Source organism: Sorex araneus, chromosome 1 (genome assembly GCF_027595985.1).
Source record: "Sorex araneus isolate mSorAra2 chromosome 1, mSorAra2.pri, whole genome shotgun sequence".
In the NCBI taxonomy this organism is placed as follows: domain Eukaryota; kingdom Metazoa; phylum Chordata; class Mammalia; order Eulipotyphla; family Soricidae; genus Sorex; species Sorex araneus.
In genome coordinates this window covers 1,651,272-1,673,442 of record NC_073302.1, presented here as the reverse complement: position 1 = coordinate 1,673,442, position 22,171 = coordinate 1,651,272, and the positions used below count along the sequence as shown (strand labels likewise).

The window sequence follows — 22,171 nt, the reverse complement described above, 5'->3', positions numbered from 1 at the left end:
GCTGGTCGTTTCCATAATGGCTCTGCTGACACGGTTAATTGAATGATAAACGATTCCACCCCTGCCCCGTGGGCTAACCAGGGCGGCTCCCCGGAGGAGGTGACCCTGCATCCCGATGTTAGGGGACAGCTGGAGGCGCAGCGGCAAATGAGGCGACTGGGGCCAGGTGCCAGGCCGGTGCCCTCGGCCGCCCGGTGCCAGGGGCTCGGCCTGGCCGCCACCAGCCTCGCTCACCTTGAGTGAGGCAGACACAGGCGGCATCCGGGCATCGGAGGGGACAGACCCGCAGGGCAGCGGCCAGAGAGCACCCTGCCCACTCGCTCGCCACTCGCTCACTCACCCCTCCCCTCCCGCCTCACGCACCCACCGCCCAGCCAGTCTCCATCCGCCGGCTTCTCCCTCCATCCAGCCTGGGGGCTGTGTCTCTGCCCTGGGGGTCTCTGGCCTGGGGGTCTCTGCCCTGGGGGTCTTCCCTGTGCGGAGTCTCCGCCCTGGGGGTCTCCGCCGAGTCCCCGTGTCGCCTCCTCTGTCCCCAGAGGCTCCAGGACTCTGTGGCCTCCGCAGGGCAGCCCTCCGGGGCGTGCCCTCCGCCCCTCCACCCCTCCGCCCGGGACCTGCCGTGTCCGGCGCCGGCCACTCTCTGCCCACTCAGGGCCGAGCCTCCGGCACTGCGGCCCCGGGGAGGCCCCCCTGGGGACAGGCGTCTGCAGAGGGGACAGGGCCGCAGACCCTCAGCCGCCCAGCTGGAGCCGGGTCCTGTGGGGTCGTGACTGCGGCTAGTGCCGGGCACACACAGATGCGTCCATGCACATACACACAGTCACGCAGACAGAGGCACGCACGAAACACACGACACAGACACAGGTACATCACGTGCACCTATACATGCATGCATACATACACTCGGTGAGCACTGCCTATACACACGCAGACACGCATACACACGCCTGCGCATACTCTCACGGACTCACACTCGCACAGCTACACACACACACACACAGCGGGCTCCATGCCTGCACTCAGCCGAGCGTACACACACTCACACACGCACACCGGCCACAGTGCCGTGCACACGAGCCGGGGCCGCGCCCTCTGCCGCTCTGCCCGGAGGTGGTGCCGGCCTGACGGCGTGTGGCTGGGAGGCCCCGGGCTCCGAGGCCTGGCTGCGGTGCCCGCCAGGGGCCCTGGCTCAGCTCTGTGCCTGCCGACCCCCACTCGTGGCACCTGCCAGCCCCGTGCCGTGCACACACGGAGACATGCGGCCCTCGGCCCGCACCCGCCCCGGGCAGCCCAGCCGGCCCATGGTAGCCAGCACGTGTGTATGTAAACACACACGTGTGTGCAGGCGCGTATGTGAGCCTGTGTGCATGTGTGTACAGATACAAGCACGCGTGTGCACATGGCACAGGCCTGTCCCTGCAGCGGCTCCCTCGGGCCGTGCCCATGGACCCTCCCTTCCCAGTGCTCAGGGCACGTGACTGACCCCTGGGCCCAGGGCCGGGCCGTGTCCTTTGCCCAGCGGCTCCGAGACCCTCGTGGGCAGCCCACGGCAGAGTCCGTGCACCTGCCAGGCCCCCGCCCTCAGGCCGCGCACAGGGAGTGACCGATACAGCTCGCAGGATCCCGGCACCTCAGCCCTCAGCCACGGTCTCTGGGGCGCAAGGCCCCCCGGCCCCCTCAGGAGTCTGCAGGCCCCGCCCAGGATCCAGATGCCCGAGTGGCCCCCTCCCCAGCCCCGGGGCTTGGGTGCTCGCAGTGTGTGCCGGCAGTGTCCCCGTGTGTGTGTGTGTGTGTGTGTGTGTGTGCCTGGCAGTGTCCCTGTGTGTGTGTGCCCAGCCAATGTCCCCATGTGTGTGTGTGTGCCTGGCAGTGTCCGCGTGTGTGTGTGTGCCCAGCCAATGTCCCCGTGTGTGTGTGTGTGCCTGGCAGTGTCCGCGTGTGTGTGTGTGTGTGTGTGTGTATGCCTGGCAGTGTCCGCGTGTGTGTGTGTGTGCCCGGCCAGTGTCCCCGTGTGTGTGTGTGTGTGTGTGTGTGTGTGCCTGGCAGTGTCCCCGTGTGTGTGTGTGTGTGTGTGTGTGTGTGTGTGCCCGGCACCACTGTCCCTGTGCTGTGTCCCCAGGGGAGGGCTCGGGCTCGGGGCGGGCACGGGGTGGGCACCGGGCGCTCTGCCCCACTCCCAGCCTGCAGAGAAGCCTCTGGGCTGTCCAGAGACCCCCAATTCTGTGGACCCACAGACCCCAAGTCCCCTCCCAGTGCTGCCACTGACCTGCAACAGCAGCCCCCGGGCCCTGCCCGGACCTCCCCCAACGCCCAGCCCTGCTGACCCCCGACCTTACCCCAATCCCTGCAGTGGGAAAAGGTCTCTGTGACCAGCAACCACCGGACACGGGGACAATGTCAGGGGCTGGGTGAGGATACCGAGCACTTATGAGCGAGGAACAGCTCATTCCAGAAATCTCCTCTGCCTCAGTTTCCCCTGCGCGCAGGAAGCTCTGAAGAGCAGCTCCCACTGCAGGGTAAGCTGGGACGCCGCCCCCGCTGAGAGCGCCCAGTTCGCCGGCTCGGGCTCCCCCCACCCGCAGGGCGGGGGCAGGGCTCAGGAGGGGGCGTGTCTGACTCAGCAGTCGGGGGGGGGGGGGGCGGGAGGGTGATTCTCTGAGGGTTATTTGCAGCCGCCGACTTTCACGGCATCGCGGGTGCGAAAGAAGCTCGTATTTATAGCTCCCTTCCCCATAGGACGCGGTGTTTGGGGACCAAGTGGGCCGTGGGGGCACTGCCGGGGCACAGCGGGCGGCTGGGTGTGGGCGCCAGGGCGAGGCCTGCTCCTCTCCCTCTGGGGCCTGGGGGGCTGCGGAGCCGCTGGCCAAGGGACCCCACACGCCCTTGGCATCACCCTCCCGCCTGCACCCCTGGGCCTGCGGCCGCCTCAGTTTCCCTGCTCCCGGGAGGCCCTCGGCTCTCGGCCTGCCGGGGGCTCAGGTGATTGCCAGGGGCCGCAGAGCGTCGAGATGACCTGTCCACGCAGCGGCGCTGCCCGCTGCCCCCGGGTCCGTCCTGAGCCCTCCTGGGTGGGTGGGAAGGCGCCCGCTGCCCTGAGGCTGTCCACGAAGGGCCTGTCGGGCCGAGTTCCTACCACGCTCCCCGCTGCCCTTAGAGACTGGGCCTGAGCCGGCCAGCTGTCCCCAGGCCTCTGCGAGGACGCGCCATGTGGGGGCGGGTCTTAAAGTGAGGAGCGTTACTCGAGGTTACACGAAGGTCCTGCTGCCTCCGGGTGCTGAGGGGACGGGGCCCCCGCCTCAGCTTGCAGGGGGAGCCCCCGCGGCCCTAACGGACCCCTGTGGGCACTTCCCTGCCCCTGGGTGTGGCCGTCGGGGCTGCAGGGCGGTGACCGGAGCCAGCTCTGAGGGTGCTCTGGGGGTCTGGCAGCGGGCGAGGACGGGAACCCCTGGGGAGCGCGTGGGGTCTCTGCAGGGCCAGGAGGGGGCTGGGGCTTGGGCGGCCTCCAGAGGCCCCTCAGACACTCGCTGCCCGCCAGGCACCTTCCGTGCCAACCCCGCCAAGCGGCCGCTCGCCTGAGTCCCAGTGTCTCCTCCCTTGGGACTGTCTCTGCTTCTTTTTAGGTTATTCTTGTTCTTGGGCCACACCCGGAGGTGCTCAGGGCTGACTCCTGGCTCTGTGCTCAGGGATCACTCGTGACGCGCCCGGAGGCCCGTGTGTGGTGCTGGGCATCGGGCCAGGGTGGGCCGCGTGCAAGGCAGGTGCCCTCCCCGTGTCCTGTCCTCTGACCCCGGAGCCACACGTGGCCACTCAGCCCCAACTCCCCGCTGGGCCTGGTGTTCACCAACTGCGGTCTTGAGCCTCGAGTGTCCTTGGCACGGTCTGGCCAAGATGGCGGAGTCCAGGACAAGGGCCGAGTGGCCAAGGCAGGACCAGCTCCCTGAGCCCAGGCCCAGGTGGGCGGCAGCCCCTCGCCATTGGTCTGTGCCTTGACTGGCCGGTGGGAGCCAGCCAGCTCCCGCTCCCTGCCCGTGGGTGCGGCTGGGCGGCTGCCGGCGGGCGGGCGTGGCTCAGTGTGGGCCGCAGGCCTGCAGACTGCGACTCTGCCACCCGCCGTGGCCGGCCTCGTCCCTGTGGTGACCAGGGCGAGGGTGCGGGAGGGCAGCCAGGCGTGCCTGAGCGCAGGCCGTGTCCCACGTTGGTGGGCAGAGGCGGGCAGAGGCTGCCCGGGGCTGCCGGGGGGTGGGGCAGCGCCAGGGCGGGGCACCACGCGCCATGAACGCGGTTCCGCCCAGGGCCTCTCCGAGCAGCGTGGTCTGGGCGTAGCCTCCCACACGGCGCCGCCTCCTTCTGCCGCAGATCCTGCCCAGCGCACGACTGGAGACAGGCCACGGCCAGCACAGCCCGTGCTCTGCGGAGCAACCTGTCTGCTCAGAGCTCGGGAAGGGCTCGGGGCAGGGCTGGGGGGCCAGCGGGGGCCTCAGCGCCCACCCAGGGCTGGGGAGCGAGGCCAGGCCTGGCTGGTCCTGCAGCAGCCAGTGGGCAGCCCCAGGCCGCAGGGTCGCCAAGAGCAGAGCAGAGCCGGGGAGATGGTCCAGAGGGAGAACTCACCGGCACGGGAGGAGAGGGGCTGCTACCCCACGAGGACACGGACACGCACACATGTACACACAGCACACATGCACGCACGCACAACACTCACACATGTACACAGCACACACATGTACACACAGCACATGCACGCATGCACAACACACACATGTACACACAGCACATGCACACATGCACAACACTCACACACGTACACAGAGCACATGCACACACACAGCAACACAGCACACGTATGAACAAGGACACACAGAGCACACAATGCATGTACATAGACCACATGTGTCCATGAATGCACACAGCATGCACACATAGACCACACATGTCCATCCACACACACTGCATGCACACAACACACATATAAGACATGTGTCCATGCACACAGAGACCACACGTGTCCCTGCATGCACACAGCACACGTGCCCGCCTGCTGCTCGCTGGCGCTGGAGAGGGCGCTGGGAGGGGCCGTCCTCTGCCCCCACTCGGGCCTCAGACGCGGGCGTGGGCGGTTCTGACGGGCCTCCCGAGACAGAAATTCTAATTTCCTCGGACACAAACTGTTCCCGTAAGCTCCGTCTCTGCCCTCAGCCCAGCAGGTTCTCCAGGAAATTAGAGCTGGGGGGGGTGTACTGCCGTGTCCCCCTCCCCATGGGCCTCAGGCAGGGGGGCTCCGTCGCCCGGCCCCCTCACTCTGGCTCCCCCTGCAGCTGCTGGCGGGCACGGTAAAGGCTGCTGTGTGGCCAGCCGGGCTCCGCAGGGAGGGCACAGCCGCCAGGCCCCGCCCGGGCCCGAGTGGGTGGCCGCCCCCTCCCGCCCGGGCCCACGTGGGTGGCCGCCCCCCTCCTGCCCGCTCCTTGGCAGCTCTCGGGTGGCGTTCTCCGGGTTCTCCGTAAGCCCGAGTGTGGCGATGCCCATTTGTGCCCGTTCACGACCGTCTCTGCCCTCACCCCTGGGGCGTCCCCGCCCGGCAGCCGCGTGGCCATCTCCTCCCCGAGGTGAGACGGGCAGCCCTCGCCACCTGCCGGCCTGGGCTTCGGGTTGACTTGGGGCCAGGCCGGCAGTGCTCAGGGTCACTCTGGCTCTGCGCGTGTGCTCGGGAATCACTCCCAGCAGTGCTCGAGGGACCAAGCGCCGTGCCACCCTGCTGTCACTCCAGCCCTGACACTTATTCTAAACAAGGGGCCCTGCTAGTGAAGCGACTCCCGGTCTCCGGATACCCCTTGGTCCCTGAGAAGCCACCTGCCCCCTCAGCGGCCACGGCTGCTGGGCCCAGGGCTGCAGCTTCCGGGGCCGGGTGGGTCCAGGCCTGACTCTCAAGGGTGAGCGAGGGCACGGCTGGTGGGTGCCGCGACCTTTGGCCCCGGGCCCGCACCCGCTTCTCCGGCTCAGGGACAGCCCCCAGGGAAAGGCCTGACCTTGAGCTCTCCTGAGTCCTGACCTTGGGCCCCAAGGGACCGGCCAGGAAACCTCTGACCTGGCAACCTTTCCGGCCTGTGCCCGGCCCGGGGCCCCGGGGGCCAGAGGGAGGCAGCCTGAGGGGCTTTAGGCTTCCTGTGGGGGGCGGTGGAGGGGACACTGTGAGCTGAGATGGGCCCAGCAGTGAACTATTGGGGGCTGGAGTTATAGTGCGGCGGGTTGGGTGCTGGCCTCGCACACGCTGACCCGGGTCCGATCCCCAGGACCCCAAACGGTCCCCGAGCTGCCAGGAGAGATCCCTGAGTGCAGAGTCAGGAGGAAACCCTGAGTGTCGCTGGTGCGCCCCAAAAACAAAAAAAAGAAACAGTTTTCGACGGCGGTTGAGGGTGTGAGCTGCCTGCGGTCTCCCAGACACCCCCCGCAGACCCCGCATCTCCCAGACACCCCCGCAGACCCCGCATCTCCCAGACACACCCGCAGACCCCACGTCTCCCAGACACCCCCCGCAGACCCCGCATCTCTCAGACACGCCCCAGACCCCGCATCTCCCAGACACCCCCCCAGACCCCACGTCTCCCAGACAACCCCTGCAGACCCCACGTCTCCCAGACCCGCCCCCCAGACCCCGCATCTCCCAGACACCCCCCAGGCCCCACATCTCCCAGACACGCCCCCAGACCCCGCATCTCCCAGACACCCCCCTAGACCCCGCATCTCCCAGACACCCCCCAGACCCCGCATCTCTCAGACACCCCCTTGCAGACCCCGAATCTCGGGACCTGCCGCCCTGGAGCCAGGCCGCGCACTGGCCGGGAGAGGGGCTGGGCACAGACGGGGCTACCAGGCGGTCTGTGTGCAAGGGACCCGGCAGGGAGCTGCGGACGCCTGCGCCCTGGCCACCCCCGGAGGGAGCCTTGTGCGAGGCAGTGGGTGCCCCCACGCCAGGCCGCCCCCACCTCCCGGGGCCCCACCCCCTTAGACAAAGGAATATTCTAGAGATGGGAGCACTGGGCAAGGCCGCATGGTGGCACAGAGCAGAGGGGCACCTCACGGGCAGGGCCCCGGCCCGCAGCGCCTGGGGCATCTAGTTGGGTGGGAATGGCAGCGAGGACGCCCGGGCCCCCGCCCCCCCGCCCCCAGCAACGTTTCCGATCGTGCAAAGCCCAGAAGGCACGGGAGCGAGGGCTTCTCCCCGCTGGCGCCTGCTGGCCCCAGTGCTCTGGGAGGTGCGGCCGGCGTGGGGGTAGGGGCGTCTGCGGGCACTCCCGGAGGGGGTAGGCGGGAGGAGGCAGTGAGCTGAGGCCCGAGGGGGCGAGCAGAGGGGAGGGTGGTCCCGGGGGCTCCACAGGCCAGAGCAGAGCTGGGTCCTGGGGGAGTTGGGGCGGTGGCCCCTGACTCTGGCGGTCAGTGGGCTGCGGGCGCTGGGCTCGGAGTTCGGTCCCCTGCGGCCTCTGGCGCCCGCGGCCCGGTGCTTCTCCTTGTCTCCTGTCACATCGGCTCACTGCGGGGAGGGCCGCAGCAGGGGCTCAGGGCGGGCCCCTGACCCTTTGGCTGCTTTCAGAACACGCGTGTGCCTGGGCTGCACACCCCAAGGCCTTGGCGTCCCCTGCTGGGCAGTCCGCTGTCCGGCACCCTGTGTCCCTGCTCTGTCCTGTTTCCCAGGCACCGGCCCCTCGGAACCCGCCCCCGGTGCTTCTCGGCCCACGCCAGGCCCAGGCCCACCGGGGGGTGGAGCTTGGGGCCCCCACCAGGCCAGCCTGCACTCTGCCCCTTGAGCTCTGGCCCCACGGACGCGGGCAGGTCAGCGTGGGGGACAGGCAGGGCCGGGCCTGCTCCGGCCGTTCACTCCGAACCCAGGAGGGCCGGGGGCCTGGTGCCCCCACCCCACGCCTCCCCTTCCCCACAGCTGGCGCTGGCTTTGGGGCCGTGTCGGGGAGCCAGGCAGGGCGCCCCGTCGTGGAGGGCCGATCCCGCGCCCCGACATACCCCAAGCCTCCGGCCAGGAGCAGAGACTTTTATACCACGGGTGGGGTGCAGAGCTTACGGGGGGCAGGGGGAGCTGGAGGGGGCCAGAGAGGCCGGGAGCCCGGGAGGGTGGACGTGCCCCTCCGGGGTCGTGGTGGTCCTCATCTCCGCGACACCTTGTAGCCGTAGTGGGGGCCCTCCCCCTCCCCCCGTAGATGCCGTTGCCCGAACTCTTCTGCCCCCTGTCCAGGTGGCGGCCATTGCGGTTGGGCAGTGGCAGTCCAGACCACCAGGCCCCCTGGAACTCCTTGGCTGCTGGAGCTCTTGCCATTGTCCCTGTCCTTGGTGGAGAGTTTCAGCCCGTGATGTCGAGACAGGGAGTCGCCTGCGAGAGACGGGGGACCTGGGACCACCTGCTGGGACCCCCACTTGCTCCTGGACCCTCTGGCCTTCCCCCCTCATGCAGATGGGGGGACGGGCGGGGGCTGGCAGGTGCCCGGGGGAGGGCAGATGTGCAGGCCCAGCTGCTGGGGCTGGGTCCTCCGAGCCCAAGGCTCCCACCACGTCAGAGGCCTCTGACCCCCCTCCCCGGAGCTCCGCTCCCCAGGGCAGGCTCAGCATCTGCAAATGCGGGTGTGGCCCCCGAGCCACCTTGGAGGCACCGAGGGGCGGAGCATGCCAGGGGCACAGTCAGCCCGACCACGGGCATAGGCTCAGACTTCTTGGGGCCTGGGGAACCCCAGTGTGCTGGGCATGGCGCCCTTATGAGAGGGGTTTAGCCCCGAGGAAAGGGGCCGTTCAGCAGGTGGGCACCCCTGGGTCCCAACTCCAAGCATAGGGTAGGGCCCAGGGACCACAACCAAGCTGCACGGAGCTGCTGGCGCCACCTGCAGGGCAGAGGGAGACATGCACCCAGAGCGGGCCTGGGGAGCGGCCCGAGCCGGGCAGGACCCTCACCTACACTGCCCTTCAGGAGGAAGGACCCCACGCAGCTTGCATTGCTCTCTCTCGCTCCGCACCTCCGGAGACCTGTAGTGGGCAAACTGGCCCTCGTTCTCGCAGTCGGCCCGGTCCACTCGCAGCTCCCAGGTGCCTGCGGGCAGCGGCCAGCGGGTCAGAGTGGGGAGCAGGCAGGGGCCGTGCCGTGCCTCTGGGCATCCATGTCAGGGTTGCAGGGACCGGGGAGGCCACACGTCTGAGGACTTCTGGTGGGAGTCCACGGAGGCGTGGCTGCGGCGTGCGGGGGTAGGGTCAGGGCAGGGGCCTCAGGACCCCACACTGGGGGGGTCGGATCGGGGGCCAGGAGGCAGGGGGGGCAGGGCGACCAGAGGGGCCACGGGCCGGAGGCGAACGGCACCTCAGCGCCTGCCCCAAGGCCTGGGGCCCGAGGACACTGCCCCGCCGTGGCGCAGAGATGGGGGACGGTCGCCCTTCCCGGTGTCCGGCCAGGCAGTGATCTCAGCTCCGCGGGGCCCCGTCCCGCTGCCACTCACGGTCCAGCCCCCGCCGTCCGTGCCCATGTCGCACAGCACACCAGGGGCCGGCAGGCGGGCAGGAAGGTGGTGTGCCAGCCACTGAGGGCCTGTCCCCTGGACAGCAGCTGGCGGCAGCTCTGTGGGCCTGGGCGGGGGGTGACGTCAGGTTAGGGGACACAGGGCCAGGGGGTGGACCCTGGGGTGGACCCTGGGGTGGACACTGGCTGGGGTGAGTAGATCCTGGGAGTGGGCACTGCAGGGGGTAGATCCTGGGGGTGGACACGGAGGGATGGACCCTGGGGAGGACAGGACTGGCATCTCTACCACGTGGCAGGCCCGGCAGAGTGAGGCTGCCCGGCCCCTCCCAGGCCCTGGGCGCTGTGTACCCACCACTGAGACAGTGTTCGGCCACCCAGGAGGCTCCCGCGGGGACACAAGGGCACCGTTAGGGGCCGTCTCAGGCTCTCCCCAGCCAACAGGAGGGGTGCCCGCTGACCTCCGTGCCCTGCGCCCTGACCCCCGCAGCCCCGCACCTGGCTCCCGGGGTCACCTTGGTCTGCTGGGCTCCTGGGGAAATTGAGGCCTGAGCCTGTCTCTGGGCCAGCGTCCTCTGGGGACAGCTGGGACAGGCTCCCTGTCACAGCAGCTGTGGGGAGTCTGGGGTGCAGAAGGGGTCTGGGCACTAAATGGGCTCTTTGTCCATTTACACCGGAGCTTCCACAGTGAAATCGTTCATGGTGAAAGCGGGTCAGAGATTTGTCGCCTCATCGCCCTGTCTGGGGCCCCGGGCCGTGACGAGGACACACACAGTTCACCCTGTGCCAGCTCCTGCTCCCCAAGCATTTTGTAAGAGGGGGAGGGGCCCCAAGGGGACTCATTTCCTGGGTCCTGGTTCTCTCCTTTTCCCTGACATTTTGCCAGGGAACATTCTAGAACATACCACTGACACCATCAATTGTATCATACACAGACCAGATTTGTGTCTATGGATGGAACGCACATGTGTCCGGGTGTGTCTGGACCAACTTGTGGACCAGTAAGTTCAGTTCCTCATTGTCTCTGCTGTCCTTGACTCCAACATCTGGGAATTGTGCAGGCATCCGGGACAGCCCGGGAGGCGGAGTCAGGGCTCAAGGACGGCCCAGGGGTGGAGTCAGGGCTCAAGGACGGCCCAGGGGCGGAGTCAGGGCTCAAGGACGGCCCAGGGGCGGGCCCAAGGCTCAAGAACGGCCCGGGGGGCGGAGTCAAAGCTCAAGGACGGCCCGGGGCTGAGTCAGGACTTAAGGACGGCCCAGGGGGTGGAGCCAGGGCTCAAGGACGGCCCAGGGGGCGGAGTCAGGGCTCAAGGACAGCCCGGGGGCGGGACTAGGGCTCAAGGACGGCCCAGGGGGCGGGGCCAAGGCTCAAGGACGGCCCAGGGGGCGGAGTCAAGGCTCAAGGATGTCCCAGGGGGCGGAGTCAGGACTCAAGGATGGTCCAGGGGGCGGAGTCAGGGTTCAAGGACATCGGGGGGCAGAGTCAGGGCTCCTGCTCAGAATCCCCCCCAGGACGTCTCTTGCTGGTGAAGGCCCCTCCTATGGTCCCTAGGGCCCCCCCACACACATCCGGGCTGATGTCCCAGCTGGACCCTTGTCCTCTCACCCCCACACCCCTTGTCCTGGCCACAGGCAGTCCCTGCCCATGACCCCAGCTCACCTTCCCCGGGGTCAGGAGGAGGCGGGCCCGCTGAGGGGACCCGCTGTCCGGATCTCCCTCCCTTGGGTACAGTGTGGCCCGAGTAGGGGCCTGGTCCCACCTGGTTCTCCCGGAAAGGAGCCGTGAGAGCTCCGCTGTGCTGACGCGGGTGGGTCTCCACAGGGAGGCGGGAGGGGGCTGTCCCCTGGGGCAGGCCCTGCTCTGGGAGAAGGACCCCTTGGTTCTCCCACTCAGGGTTTTCTTACCTTTGGGCCCAGGGGGTCCTGCCTTCCCGGGGGCGCCAGAGAGGCCTCGTTCCCCTGCAGATCCAAGGTGCATCCCTACCTCAGCTGCGGGGGGTGGGGGGCTGGGTCCCCTGGGGGACTGAGCAGGGGGGGCTGTTTGGGGCTGATATTTGCCAGGTCTCTGGGGATCATGGGGCAGGAAGCAGGAAGGGGTCCCCCAGCATCCAGGCGCAGGGGCGGGGGGTCCAGTTGCAGACCCGGCTCAGCCCTCCTCTGAAACACGAATCGGGAACCCCTAATTCCCAGGGCTCCCCTCTGTGTCCTCCCCTGGACGGCCCGGGACCCCGAGGGGTGGCCCCTCAGCTGCAGCCCGCCTGGCAGCGCACTGGGACTGGGGTGTGGGGGGCTTCAGGGCTGTGATCCCCTGGGCCGGTCCTGCCCGGCGCCAGGGGGCGGAGCCGAGCGGGAGGGCGGGGCCACCCACCGTCCCCTCCTGAGGTGCCGCCTCTCCCTTGGGCCCCGGGGCCCGGCGGTCCTGGGCAGCCCCGGAGGGTGCTGAGTCTGTCGGCGCTGCCACCCACCCCTGCCCCTCACCCCGGTACCCGAGCTCGCCTGGGCAGGTCTGGGTGCCACTGAGCCCCGCGGCACCGCAGCCCGGCCCCGCCCCATGCCCCCGGGGGGCGGCCAGCGGGGATCGTCCCTCTTGTACGGCCCTTGGGGACCTGGGCTCTGCCCTGGGGCGCCAGCTCCCCCGTCCTCAGGACGAGCCCAAGGCCAGCGGCAGATCCCGGGGGGCTCTAAGGGAAAAGCAGGAATTTGTCTCTGCAGAAGGAGCGTTAGCGGGCGGCGCTGGCCTCGTTCACAGCGAGCCGGTTTGATCCCCAGCGCCCCACATGGGTCCCGAGCATGCCAGGGATCAGGGGTCAGCTCAGGGATCCCTGGGGACGGGGTCAGGGGTCAGCCCCGAGTACCGCCGGGTGTGAGCCGCCGAAAAAAGGAAAAGAAAATTGACGGTGAGAATTTTTTTTTTCATGTGTAGGCCTTACCTAAGTGAAATTCACTTAAACTGCAAAGATTTTAAATGAAATTTAAAAAAATTTTAAATGGGTTTTTAAATGATTCATTTAAACTACAAAATATATTAGCATGGAATTTTTAAGTTTATTAATGACAGGCGTGACATGATTTTTACCATAATGAGATCCAAGTATAAAATAAAATTTAATGCAATATATGCTGGATTCCAGAGTTGAAAACTTATGTAAATGAGAATAGGCATTTTATTATGCCCTATTAAATGATTTTAATTTCCTCACTTACACAGGTGAAAATCACAGAGCAATCACAAATCGGCTTCCACTGATTTATTTTCTGGGCCTCTTATTTGCCGTTTCTTTCCGTTCTGTTGGAGTAGCAACATAACGTCAATCTGTCCTGTGCCTACGGGGGCGCTGGGGTTGGCGGGGCGGCTGGCGGGGGTGGCACTAATGCCCGAGACAACTGTGTTGTGAGCAACTTGGTCGATCACAGTGTTTTAATAAAAATCCAACTCGAAAAAACGACTCCGCGAGACTCGATGCAAATATAAGAAGTGATTTTATTGCAATATACCGTCGCCGGGGGTCTGGGTCTGGGGAGAATGACACGTTTGACTTCAATAGAAATGACATCGGCTTGGAAGGTCCCGCGGAGGGCGGGGGCGGAGAGTCTGGACGGAATCACATGACCTAGACACGCCGCGGCTCGGACCCGGCTTTCCCGGCGGAGGTCACGGCAAGGACGGGCATCCTGGCCCCGGAGTCGCGGGGGCGGGGCCGCGCGCAGCCTCGGCCCGGCCCGGCGCGGTGCGCGGGGGGCTGCGCGCGGCCCCCTCCCCCGGCCGGCCTGCCTTTCACAGTAGAGGGGCTGCCCCTCGGGCCGCCCCGGGCCCCTCCCGGGGTCCGCGCCGCGCAGTCCGGCCCGGGACGCGGGAGGCAGCAGCTCCACCCGGTTCTGGTCCAGACCCGGCGTTAGCACCACGCGCCGGGGTCCCGGCGGATGGGCCTGCCCGGGCCGCAGGCCGCGCGCGTCCCTGCGGGGCCAGGGGCCCGTCCACGCAGATAGCACCACGAAGAGTGTACGAATGAGCACCGAGTTCCGGGGCCGCCCGCCCGCCCGGGGGGCTGCGGGGCCCGGGGGGCTCCGGCCGCGGCGGGAAGAGGCACTTGGAGTCGCGCGTCCACACCCTGGTCCGAGCGCCGCCGGGCGCGGGGCGTCTAGGTCATGTGATTCGCGGCTCGGGGCGAGGGGCCTGCGCGGTCCGGGCGGGACCCCCGCGACGGCGCTGAGGTCAGAGGTTGGTCGGGGCCGGGCGGCGCCTAGCCCAGGAAGCAGGCCGGACCCACTTCGAACCCGAACTTCTGGTTCGCTTCTCCGAAGTCGTTGAACATGAGGTCCACGATGGGCACCTGCTCCACCTTGGGGGTGTCCAGCTCCAGCACGGTCTTCTGGTAGCCTTTCCGGGTCTGCGCGGGGAAGGGGCGCCGGTCAGGGGTGCGAGCGGCGGCCCCCTCTGCCCACCCCCCACCGCACCAGAGGTTCGCCCCCAGTCGGCCGGTCGGGCCCAGCGACGGAGCATTGCAGACGTCAAAGCCTGGTCCGAGGGTGACCAGCAGGGACGGCAGGACCAGGAGGCTGTGTCCACGTGGTGGAGCAGGGGTCCGGCCAAGGCCAGGAGGGGTACGGGCAGCTGGGCGGAGGGGGCATGCCCGAGGGCGCATTGGGTCCTGGGGGGAGGGTCAGATCCAGGCTGCCTGCACCCGGTCCCCAGCTGCCCCGCCCCCCCCCCCCCCCCCCCCCCCGTCCCCAGCTGCCCCGCCCCACCCCTGGCCAGGAACCGGCCTCCCGGGGCGGGAACTGGCCAGCGCGGTTGGGGCGCGGGCCGAGGGCGCCCCTTCCCGCCCGGGCTGCAGGATGGTTTCTCCCGGTTTATGGCCCAGTGCCCCGACTACCGGAGCGCTGCGAGGGGCGTATTTAAAGCAGGGCGTGCTGGCAGTTCGGGGGTCCTACCCAGGAGCCAAAAACAACCACTAGGAGCCAGCAATGCCCCACCCCCGCCCCCCGCGTGCACAGCTGCAAAGACGCGGGAAGTACGGGGCGGTTCCTTGAGCCCATGGCCGGCCCCCACTCGGCGCGACCCCCCAACCCACCACTCATGAGCGTGCGAGGGGCGACCCCCCAACCCACCACTCATGAGGTGCGAGGGGCCTGGTTCCTATCCACGCGTGGCCAGCAGCCTCCCGGGAGGGGTGGGGGAGTCCCTGCCTCCGCTGTGGCCTCGTGGGCGGCATCTGACCTCCAGCATGAGCCCCCCCAAGTGGCAGGGTCTGACCTAAATCGTGCCTGGAGGCACTGGGGCGGCCGCGCCCCCCCACACCCCGTCACTGCCTGCCAGTGGCTCCCGAGGCCTCCTCAGCGACCCCGGTCTCAGGCAGGGCCCCCATCCCGCGGGACTCAGCTCTGCTTTCTCCAGGCACCACCCACTCCTTCCAGGGCGGAGACGCCGGGGGCGGGGCCGGCGTCCGGGGCTGCTCTGGTCACACACTCAGCTCGGGGCGGCCCGGGAGGTGACCGGCATGCCTGGTCCTTCACCCCATGGGTGACCGTGTCCCCAGGGGAGGGCCAGCATCGTGGCCAAGGCAGGGGTCACTGCTCTACACCCTGCAGTGTGACGCCCCGACCCTACCCCACACATGCATACAAACATGCACACGTATGCAGGCACACATGCATGTGCACACACATGCACCACCCACAGAAAGTACATGCAGATGCACCAGCTGCACACATGTGCACAGGCACACACCACATACATGCCTACTCCACTGGGGCTATCACATACCAGTCTGTGATAGTTGCTACTTTAATTCCTTGTGATCTGCTCTAACGTGTGGTCAGAGACCGCCCGGCCTCGTGGTTCAGAGTCGCGAGCCCCTGGCTTCCTGCACAGCTCTGCCCTGACGGCCGGCGCGGCTGGACGCTCACACAGGCCGGGACCACGTCCCGTTTTCCTGTACTTCTCCAGGATGTGCGGGAAAATTACTTTGGGGGGTTTTGGGCCACACCCGGTGCAATCAGGGGACCAAGTGGGGTGCTGGGCCTTGAACCTGGGTCAGCCGGCCTGCTGTGTCTCTGTGCTCCTGACAGTCTTGTGTTTAGACTCCCGATGACCTGTCCGGCCCCTCCCTTCGGAAGGCGGTCACGGAGCAGAGATGCCACCTGTGTCCAGTCAGCTGCCCAGGGGGTCGGGTCATGTCGAGCCCCGGGCGCACGATGGGGAGACAAACGTGTCCTGTGCCCCTTGTCTCGGCTGAACAATACCCCTCCCCACACGTGTCCGCACAGCACACATACATACACGTGACTCACACATATGCGTACACACACATACATCACTCATATACACATAAATATACATACCTCATACACAACATACTATGTGTATACAGATCTCTCTCTCTCACACACACACACACACTCACACACACACACACACACCGCAATGAGGTTATCTGGCCCCAAGGGGTGCAGAGTTGTGGTCGAGAACCAGCCACCACCTGCGTGACTCTGCTTTTGGGCCTCACGCACAGGCGGGGCCGGGCCTGCTCCTGCACAGTGCTCAGCCTCTCCCGGCGGGGCCGGGGCCCGGCGTGGTGCTGGGCCTGAAATGGGGTCGTGTCTCCCTCACGACTTTTGGCAGTGCAGCCGGGAGCACAGGTGGGAGCACGGCGGCTGCACGGGGGCGGCGGGGAGAGTGGGTGGCCCAGGCCAGGCTCATGGTCGGCCCCTGAGAGGAAGTGGGGAGCACTTTGGACGCGGTGCTGCCAGGATGGGGGTCCCGGGCCCGCCCATGTCACCAGCTGGCCTGCCGGAGCTCAGCGAGCAGGGGGCAGCCTCCGGGCACCCAGATGGCCGCTGTCCCTCCAGGACGGGCCTCCCAGAAGCCGGGCGCCGTGGACAGCTGCCCTGCCCGCCGGGGGCCCCGGTGTCTGGGGGTGCGTGTGCGGTCGCCAGCCGGGCACTCCTTCCCGCCGCCTGGCTGTGCTCCCGGGGCCTGGGCGGGCATCATTACCTCCTGAGAGGGGCGCGGTGCAGGGGGTCTCACCGCTGCCCCCACTCCCTGGGCGCAGCCTGGGCCGCGTGCGGAGCGTGAGCAGGGGCGGGGGACGGAGGCCCCGTGTCCCAGGCTCCCTCCGACCCCCGCGGGGATGCGGCCAGCCCACATGTGCTCAGACCCTGGGGTGCGCGCCCTGAGCCTTCCGTGGGGAGGAAGCGCCCAGGGCTGAGGGTCTGCCCGGCGCGGGGCGGGGCGGGGCGGGGCCGGCACGGGGCGGGGCGGGGCAGAGCGGGGCGGGGCGAGGCCGGGCGGGGCGGGGCGGCCGTGCCCACGTGTCTGGGCCGGGCCTGGCTCAGCACTGCCCCACAGCCCACGGGGGTGCCCGGCCCCACTGTCCTCGGGTCTGTGAGGGACGCGGGTGCCACACCCCGGCCTCCGCACACACTGGGGAGCCCTCCCAGCCCCCCACGGCCGGCCCCACCCACCCCCAGGGCAGACCAGGCCGGGGGTGGGGGCCGAGGGGCGTGCAGCGGGCTGACCGCTGGAGGGGACCGCAGCACTGAGCGACGGCCGGGGGTGTCTGGGGAGCAGGCGGTGCGAGGGGGCAGAGCCCCGCCGGGCGCTGTCCCCAGCTCACCCGGGGCCCACCCGCGGCCACTCACCGCACAGCCGTCCACCAGCGCCCGGATGTACGGGCTGTTGTCGTAGGAGATCTCCTCGTCGTTGGAGCCCAGGACGCGGAGGGCCTTGTCGTAGCTGCCCGTGGCCGCGTCCTGCCAGGCCACCGACTGGTAGCAGTTGTAGGTGATGTTCTGCCGGGCGGACGCGCTCAGCAGCCGCAGGAAGGTCATCTGCACCACGCCCACCGGGGTGCCTTCCGCATCCACGTACGAGAGCTGTGGGCACGGCGGGCGTCAGCGCCAGGGCGGCTCCGGGCCACCTGCCTTCACGGCGCTGTGCCTGGGCCACGACCACAGATGCCACCGGAAAATGTGAGCCCCGCCCCACCGCCCCCTGCCCCGGCTCTCGCAGACCCCCACGCATGGCCTGCACGACCCGAGAAACCCATCTGCTCTGCTCCACCTGCTGGACCTTCCCCCCTCCACGAGTCAGTTCAGGCCACCTCCTCCAGGAAGCCTGCCTGGCTTGTGTCAGTATTCCCTACCAGGCCACCAGTCCCAGGAGGCCAGCACTGCCGTGGTGCCTGGCCAGCTGCCCTCCCTGACCGGTGCGCCCCTGCGGGCGGTGCCGGGCATGGGCGTCCTGCCCCAGTGCCCCTAGGCAGAGGGGAAGCGCTCAGGAGGCCCCGAACCCTGACAGGCGCCACAATGGCCTGAGGTCCGCCGGGCACCGCTGCCTCTAGCTCTGCCCTTGGCGCCCAGGGGCCCACCACACCGGTCTGGCAGGGTCTCGCTGAGTGGGGGCCCCCCGGCCCTGATTCAGCCCCACCCTGTCGGGGAGTGGGTGAGGAGGAGGGGGGGGAGGAGGAGGGGGAGGGGGAGGGGAGGGGGGGAGAAGGGGGGGAGGAGGGGGAGGAAGGGAGAGGTGAGGAGGGGAAGGAGGAGGGGGAGGGGAGGAGGAGGAAGGGAGAGGTGAGGAGGGGAATGGAGAGGCGAGGAGGGGGAGGGGAGGTGAGGAGGGGGAGGGGAGGGGAGGGGAGAGGTGAGGAGGGGGAGGAGGAGGGGGAGGAAGGGAGAAGGGGAGGGGGAGGGGAGGAGGAGGAGGAAGGGAGAGGTGAGGAGGGGAGGGGAGAGGTGAGGAGGGGGAGGGGAGGGGAGAGGGAGAGGCACGGCCACTGCCCACAGCCATGGCTCTGGTGTGGCCCGGGCCCGGGGGAGGAGACGCAGATACCGACCGGGCGAGCACCGGCGTCCGCTGTCGAGGCTCCTGGACTGTGACTGACTTGGGAGCATGCGGGGGCGGCCAGCAGGGACCCGGACACGGAAGGACCTGAACCCGGGGCTGCCCCCACCCGCTCCTGGTCCCGGGCGGGCACGGGCGCTGCTTGCTCTTAGGGGCGGCAGCGTGCAAGGCCAGTGCCCCCCCCGCTATGTCAAGGGGGGTCTCAGGCCTTCCGGGAGGCCCCTCTGTCTAGCCCTGGGCTCCACCGGGAGCGGGAGGGGCCACGAGCACGGAATATTCTAGAAGGCAAACTCATCGTGCCTGCACACGCCCCATGTCCGGTGGGACCAGAGAGGGCGCGTCTGGGGCCGGGGCTGAAAATGGGGTGCCGAGGCCCCGGCTGGCGGAGGGCCCTGTCCTGCACCCTGCACCGCCGTCCCCCTCCCTCCGAGTGGGCGCCTCTGGTCCTTCTGTGTGCGGTCACTTGGCGAGGAGCAGGGGGTGAGCAGACAGGGCCAGCCGCGTGCCCGGGCGAAGCGGTGGAGGGGGCCAGGGCTGGCAGGGGCCTGGGGGCTGCAGGGGCGGGCGGGGCGGGGCTGCGCCATGACCCCGGTGATGTGGCCTCACTCGCCAGGAGGGGTGGCGGGAGCACCCCAAGAGCGAGCCCCGGGCTCGGGGACGCCCGGCTGCGTGCAGCCCCCAGGCCCGCTGGGCGCCATGCCCGCAGGTCGTGCTGCCGTGGGGGCCTGGGGCCGGGGGGCCGGGGGGCCGCAGGAGCACCCGGCGGCTCCCGGCGCTGCGAGCTGGTGCGTGGCTCGGCCATGCAGGGCGGGGCGGCCACTTACCAGGGACCCGCGCTTGTACTGACTATACCAGGTGGACGGCCGCTCTCGGGGCCAGCGGGCCAGCTTACTCTGGAAGATAGGAGACGGCGTGAACGCGGCCGCGCGCGCTTACCAGTTTCCCGCGCTTGAACTCGCTGAACCAGGAGCCCGGGTTCTCCTTGGGCCAGGAAGTGATTCTGGCCTGGGTGGGCCGCGGCGGGCAGCCGGGGCGGGGGGGGGGGGGGAGAGAGAGAGAGAGGGTCACTGCCGGCCGACCGCGCTGCCCACCGCGCTGCCTCGCCCGTCTCGGCGTCCGTCCTTCCCGCGGCCCGGGCAGTGCGGGCCTGTGGTCAGCGTGTGGCTGTGGGCACAGTGGTCGGCCGTGACCGTGTGGGTCCGAGTGGGGAGTGCCTGGCTGTGTGGAGGGGGGAGTGTGCTGTGTGGCTGTGTCTCCTGTCCCGGGGTGGGTGTGTAGCTGTGTGCGGTGTGACTGTGTGTGTCCCTGGGTGGGTGTGTGGCTGTGTGTGCAGTGTGACTGTGTGTCCCCGGGTGGGTGTGTGGCTGTGTGCGGTGTGACTGTGTGTCCCCGGGTGGGTGTATACTGTGTGTCCCTGGGTGGGTGTGTAGCTGTGTGTGTGGTGTGACTGTGTGTCCCTGGGTGGGTGTGTGGCTGTGTGCGGTGTGACTGTGTGTCCCTGGGTGGGTGTATACTGTGTGTCCCTGGGTGGGTGTGTAGCTGTGTGTGTGGTGTGACTGTGTGTCCCTGGGTGGGTGTGTGGCTGTGTGTGCAGTGTGACTGTGTGTCCCTGGGTGGGTGTGTGGCTGTGTGCGGTGTGACTGTGTGTCCCTGGGTGGGTGTGTGGCTGTGTGCGGTGTGACTGTGTGTCCCTGGGTGGGTGTGTACTGTGTGCGGTGTCACTGTGTGTCCCTGGGTGGGTGTGTAGCTGTGTGTGTGGTGTGACTGTGTGTCCCTGGGTGGGTGTATACTGTGTGTCCCTGGGTGGGTGTGTAGCTGTGTGTGTGGTGTGACTGTGTGTCCCTGGGTGGGTGTGTGGCTGTGTGTGCAGTGTGACTGTGTGTCCCTGGGTGGGTGTGTGGCTGTGTGCGGTGTGACTGTGTGTCCCTGGGTGGGTGTGCGGCTGTGTGCGGTGTGACTGTGTGTCCCTGGGTGGGTGTGTGGCTGTGTGCGGTGTGACTGTGTGTCCCTGGGTGGGTGTGTACTGTGTGCGGTGTGACTGTGTGTCCCTGGGTGGGTGTGTAGCTGTGTGTGTGGTGTGACTGTGTGTCCCTGGGTGGGTGTGTGGCTGTGTGTGTGGTGTGACTGTGTCCCTGGGTGGGTGTGTGGCTGTGTGCGGTGTGACTGTGTGTCCCTGGGTGGGTGTGTGGCTGTGTGTGTGGTGTGACTGTGTGTCCCTGGGTGGGTGTGTACTGTGTGCGGTGTGACTGTGTGTCCCTGGGTGGGTGTGTGGCTGTGTGCGGTGTGACTGTGTGTCCCTGGGTGGGTGTGTACTGTGTGCGGTGTCACTGTGTGTCCCTGGGTGGGTGTGTAGCTGTGTGTGTGGTGTGACTGTGTGTCCCTGGGTGGGTGTGTGGCTGTGTGTGTGGTGTGACTGTGTGTCCCTGGGTGGGTGTGTGGCTGTGTGCGGTGTGACTGTGTGTCCCTGGGTGGGTGTGTGGCTGTGTGTGTGGTGTGACTGTGTGTCCCTGGGTGGGTGTGTGGCTGTGTGTGCAGTGTGACTGTGTGTCCCTGGGTGGGTGTGTACTGTGTGCGGTGTGACTGTGTGTCCCTGGGTGGGTGTGTACTGTGTGCGGTGTGACTGTGTGTCCCTGGGTTGGTGTGTACTGTGTGTGTGGTGTGACTGTGTGTCCCTGGGTGGGTGTGTGGCTTCTGTCCCGAGTGTCCGTGCAGTGTGACTGCCCTCCGCAGGGGGTGGCGCCCACGGCTGGTCTCTGGGCAGGCCCGGGCGGGCCCAGAGCCGTGTGGGGCAGATGAGAAGGAGGCGGGGGGCTGCTCCGGGCGGAGGGTCCAGCCGGCCCAGGGGCCCGGGGCTCAGGCCCAGCTCACACCTCCTCTGGGCTGCCAGGACGCCCGCCCGGCCACGTGCATGGGGGCCGCCCGACCCCGCACACGCACGCAGACGTGCCCTGGGCGCGGGACGGGTGCCCAGCGTCCTGCACCGCCGTGGGCCGTGGGGTCAGCGCAGTGCCCAGGAGCCTGCCCCCCGCCCGGCCCCGGGCACTGCCTGCCCGCCCTTGTACACACCACACACCATGCACACGTACACGCCACATGCCTATCCATGCACACGCCTGCCTGTCACACGTCCGTGCACACACGCCTGCACGTTTGCCCACCCCCCACCACGACCCTGCCCACACAACGCCCCCAGCCCCAAGTCACTCTGGACCAATGCCCCACCCGCCTCGGGCCCTCCTTGCCCCTCACCCACTCTGGGAGACTCAGGGCCTGACCACGGCCCGAAGCCCCCAGAGAGTCTGCGCCCCAGAAGGACCTGAACAGACCCCAGCCCCGGGCGCCCGCGCCCCTTCCTGACTGCACCCCCAGGCCCTTGATGGTGACGCTGGGAGATGTCGGGGTGATGGCGGGGTGACAGCAGGATTTGGGGATGATGTCGAGTTGACACTGGGTGATGGCCAGGTGGTGTTGGCGTGACGCCGGGTGGTGTTGGCGTGACGCCGGGTGAGGTTGGCGTGACGCCGGGTGAGGTCAGGGTGACGCTGGGTGACGTCGAGGTGTCGCTCTCACTCTCCAGCACCATCAGGAGTCCCCGGAGCTGTGCCCAGACTCACCCCCTCGGACTTCTTGTCGGGGTACACGCAGGTGGCCCCTCCGCCCGTGAAGTTGCAGTAGACTTTGAAGGAGTCCCCAGAGCAGCCCTGGTTGGGGTCCACCCAGTATTCACCTGCGAGGGCAGGGGTGGGTCAGCCCAATATTCCCTGCAGGGGTGCGGTCAGCCCCACACGCACGCGGCCGGAGCACACGTCACAGCCGCCAGGACCCCGGGCCCG

The 22,171-nt window shown here is 68.3% G+C and overlaps 1 protein-coding gene across 2 annotated transcripts in view; it reads right to left on the bottom strand.

Moving 5' to 3' along the window:
• Positions 1–12,953: 12,953 nt before the first annotated feature.
• Positions 12,954–22,171, bottom strand: part of COL5A1 (collagen type V alpha 1 chain) — a 65,676-nt gene continuing 56,458 nt past the window's right edge. The window contains exons 63-66 of one of the 2 annotated variants that reach the window (XM_055132951.1): positions 21,953–22,065; positions 19,163–19,231; positions 17,138–17,371; positions 12,954–13,884 (exon numbers count right to left, since the gene is read on the bottom strand). In XM_055132951.1, the coding sequence (XP_054988926.1) occupies positions 13,738–13,884; positions 17,138–17,371; positions 19,163–19,231; positions 21,953–22,065 (563 nt within the window). In that variant the 3' untranslated portion in view covers positions 12,954–13,737. Of the gene's footprint in view, positions 13,885–17,137; positions 17,372–19,162; positions 19,232–19,274; positions 19,344–21,952; positions 22,066–22,171 lie in introns of both variants that reach the window. The other variant, XM_055132956.1, reaches the window with a different exon arrangement.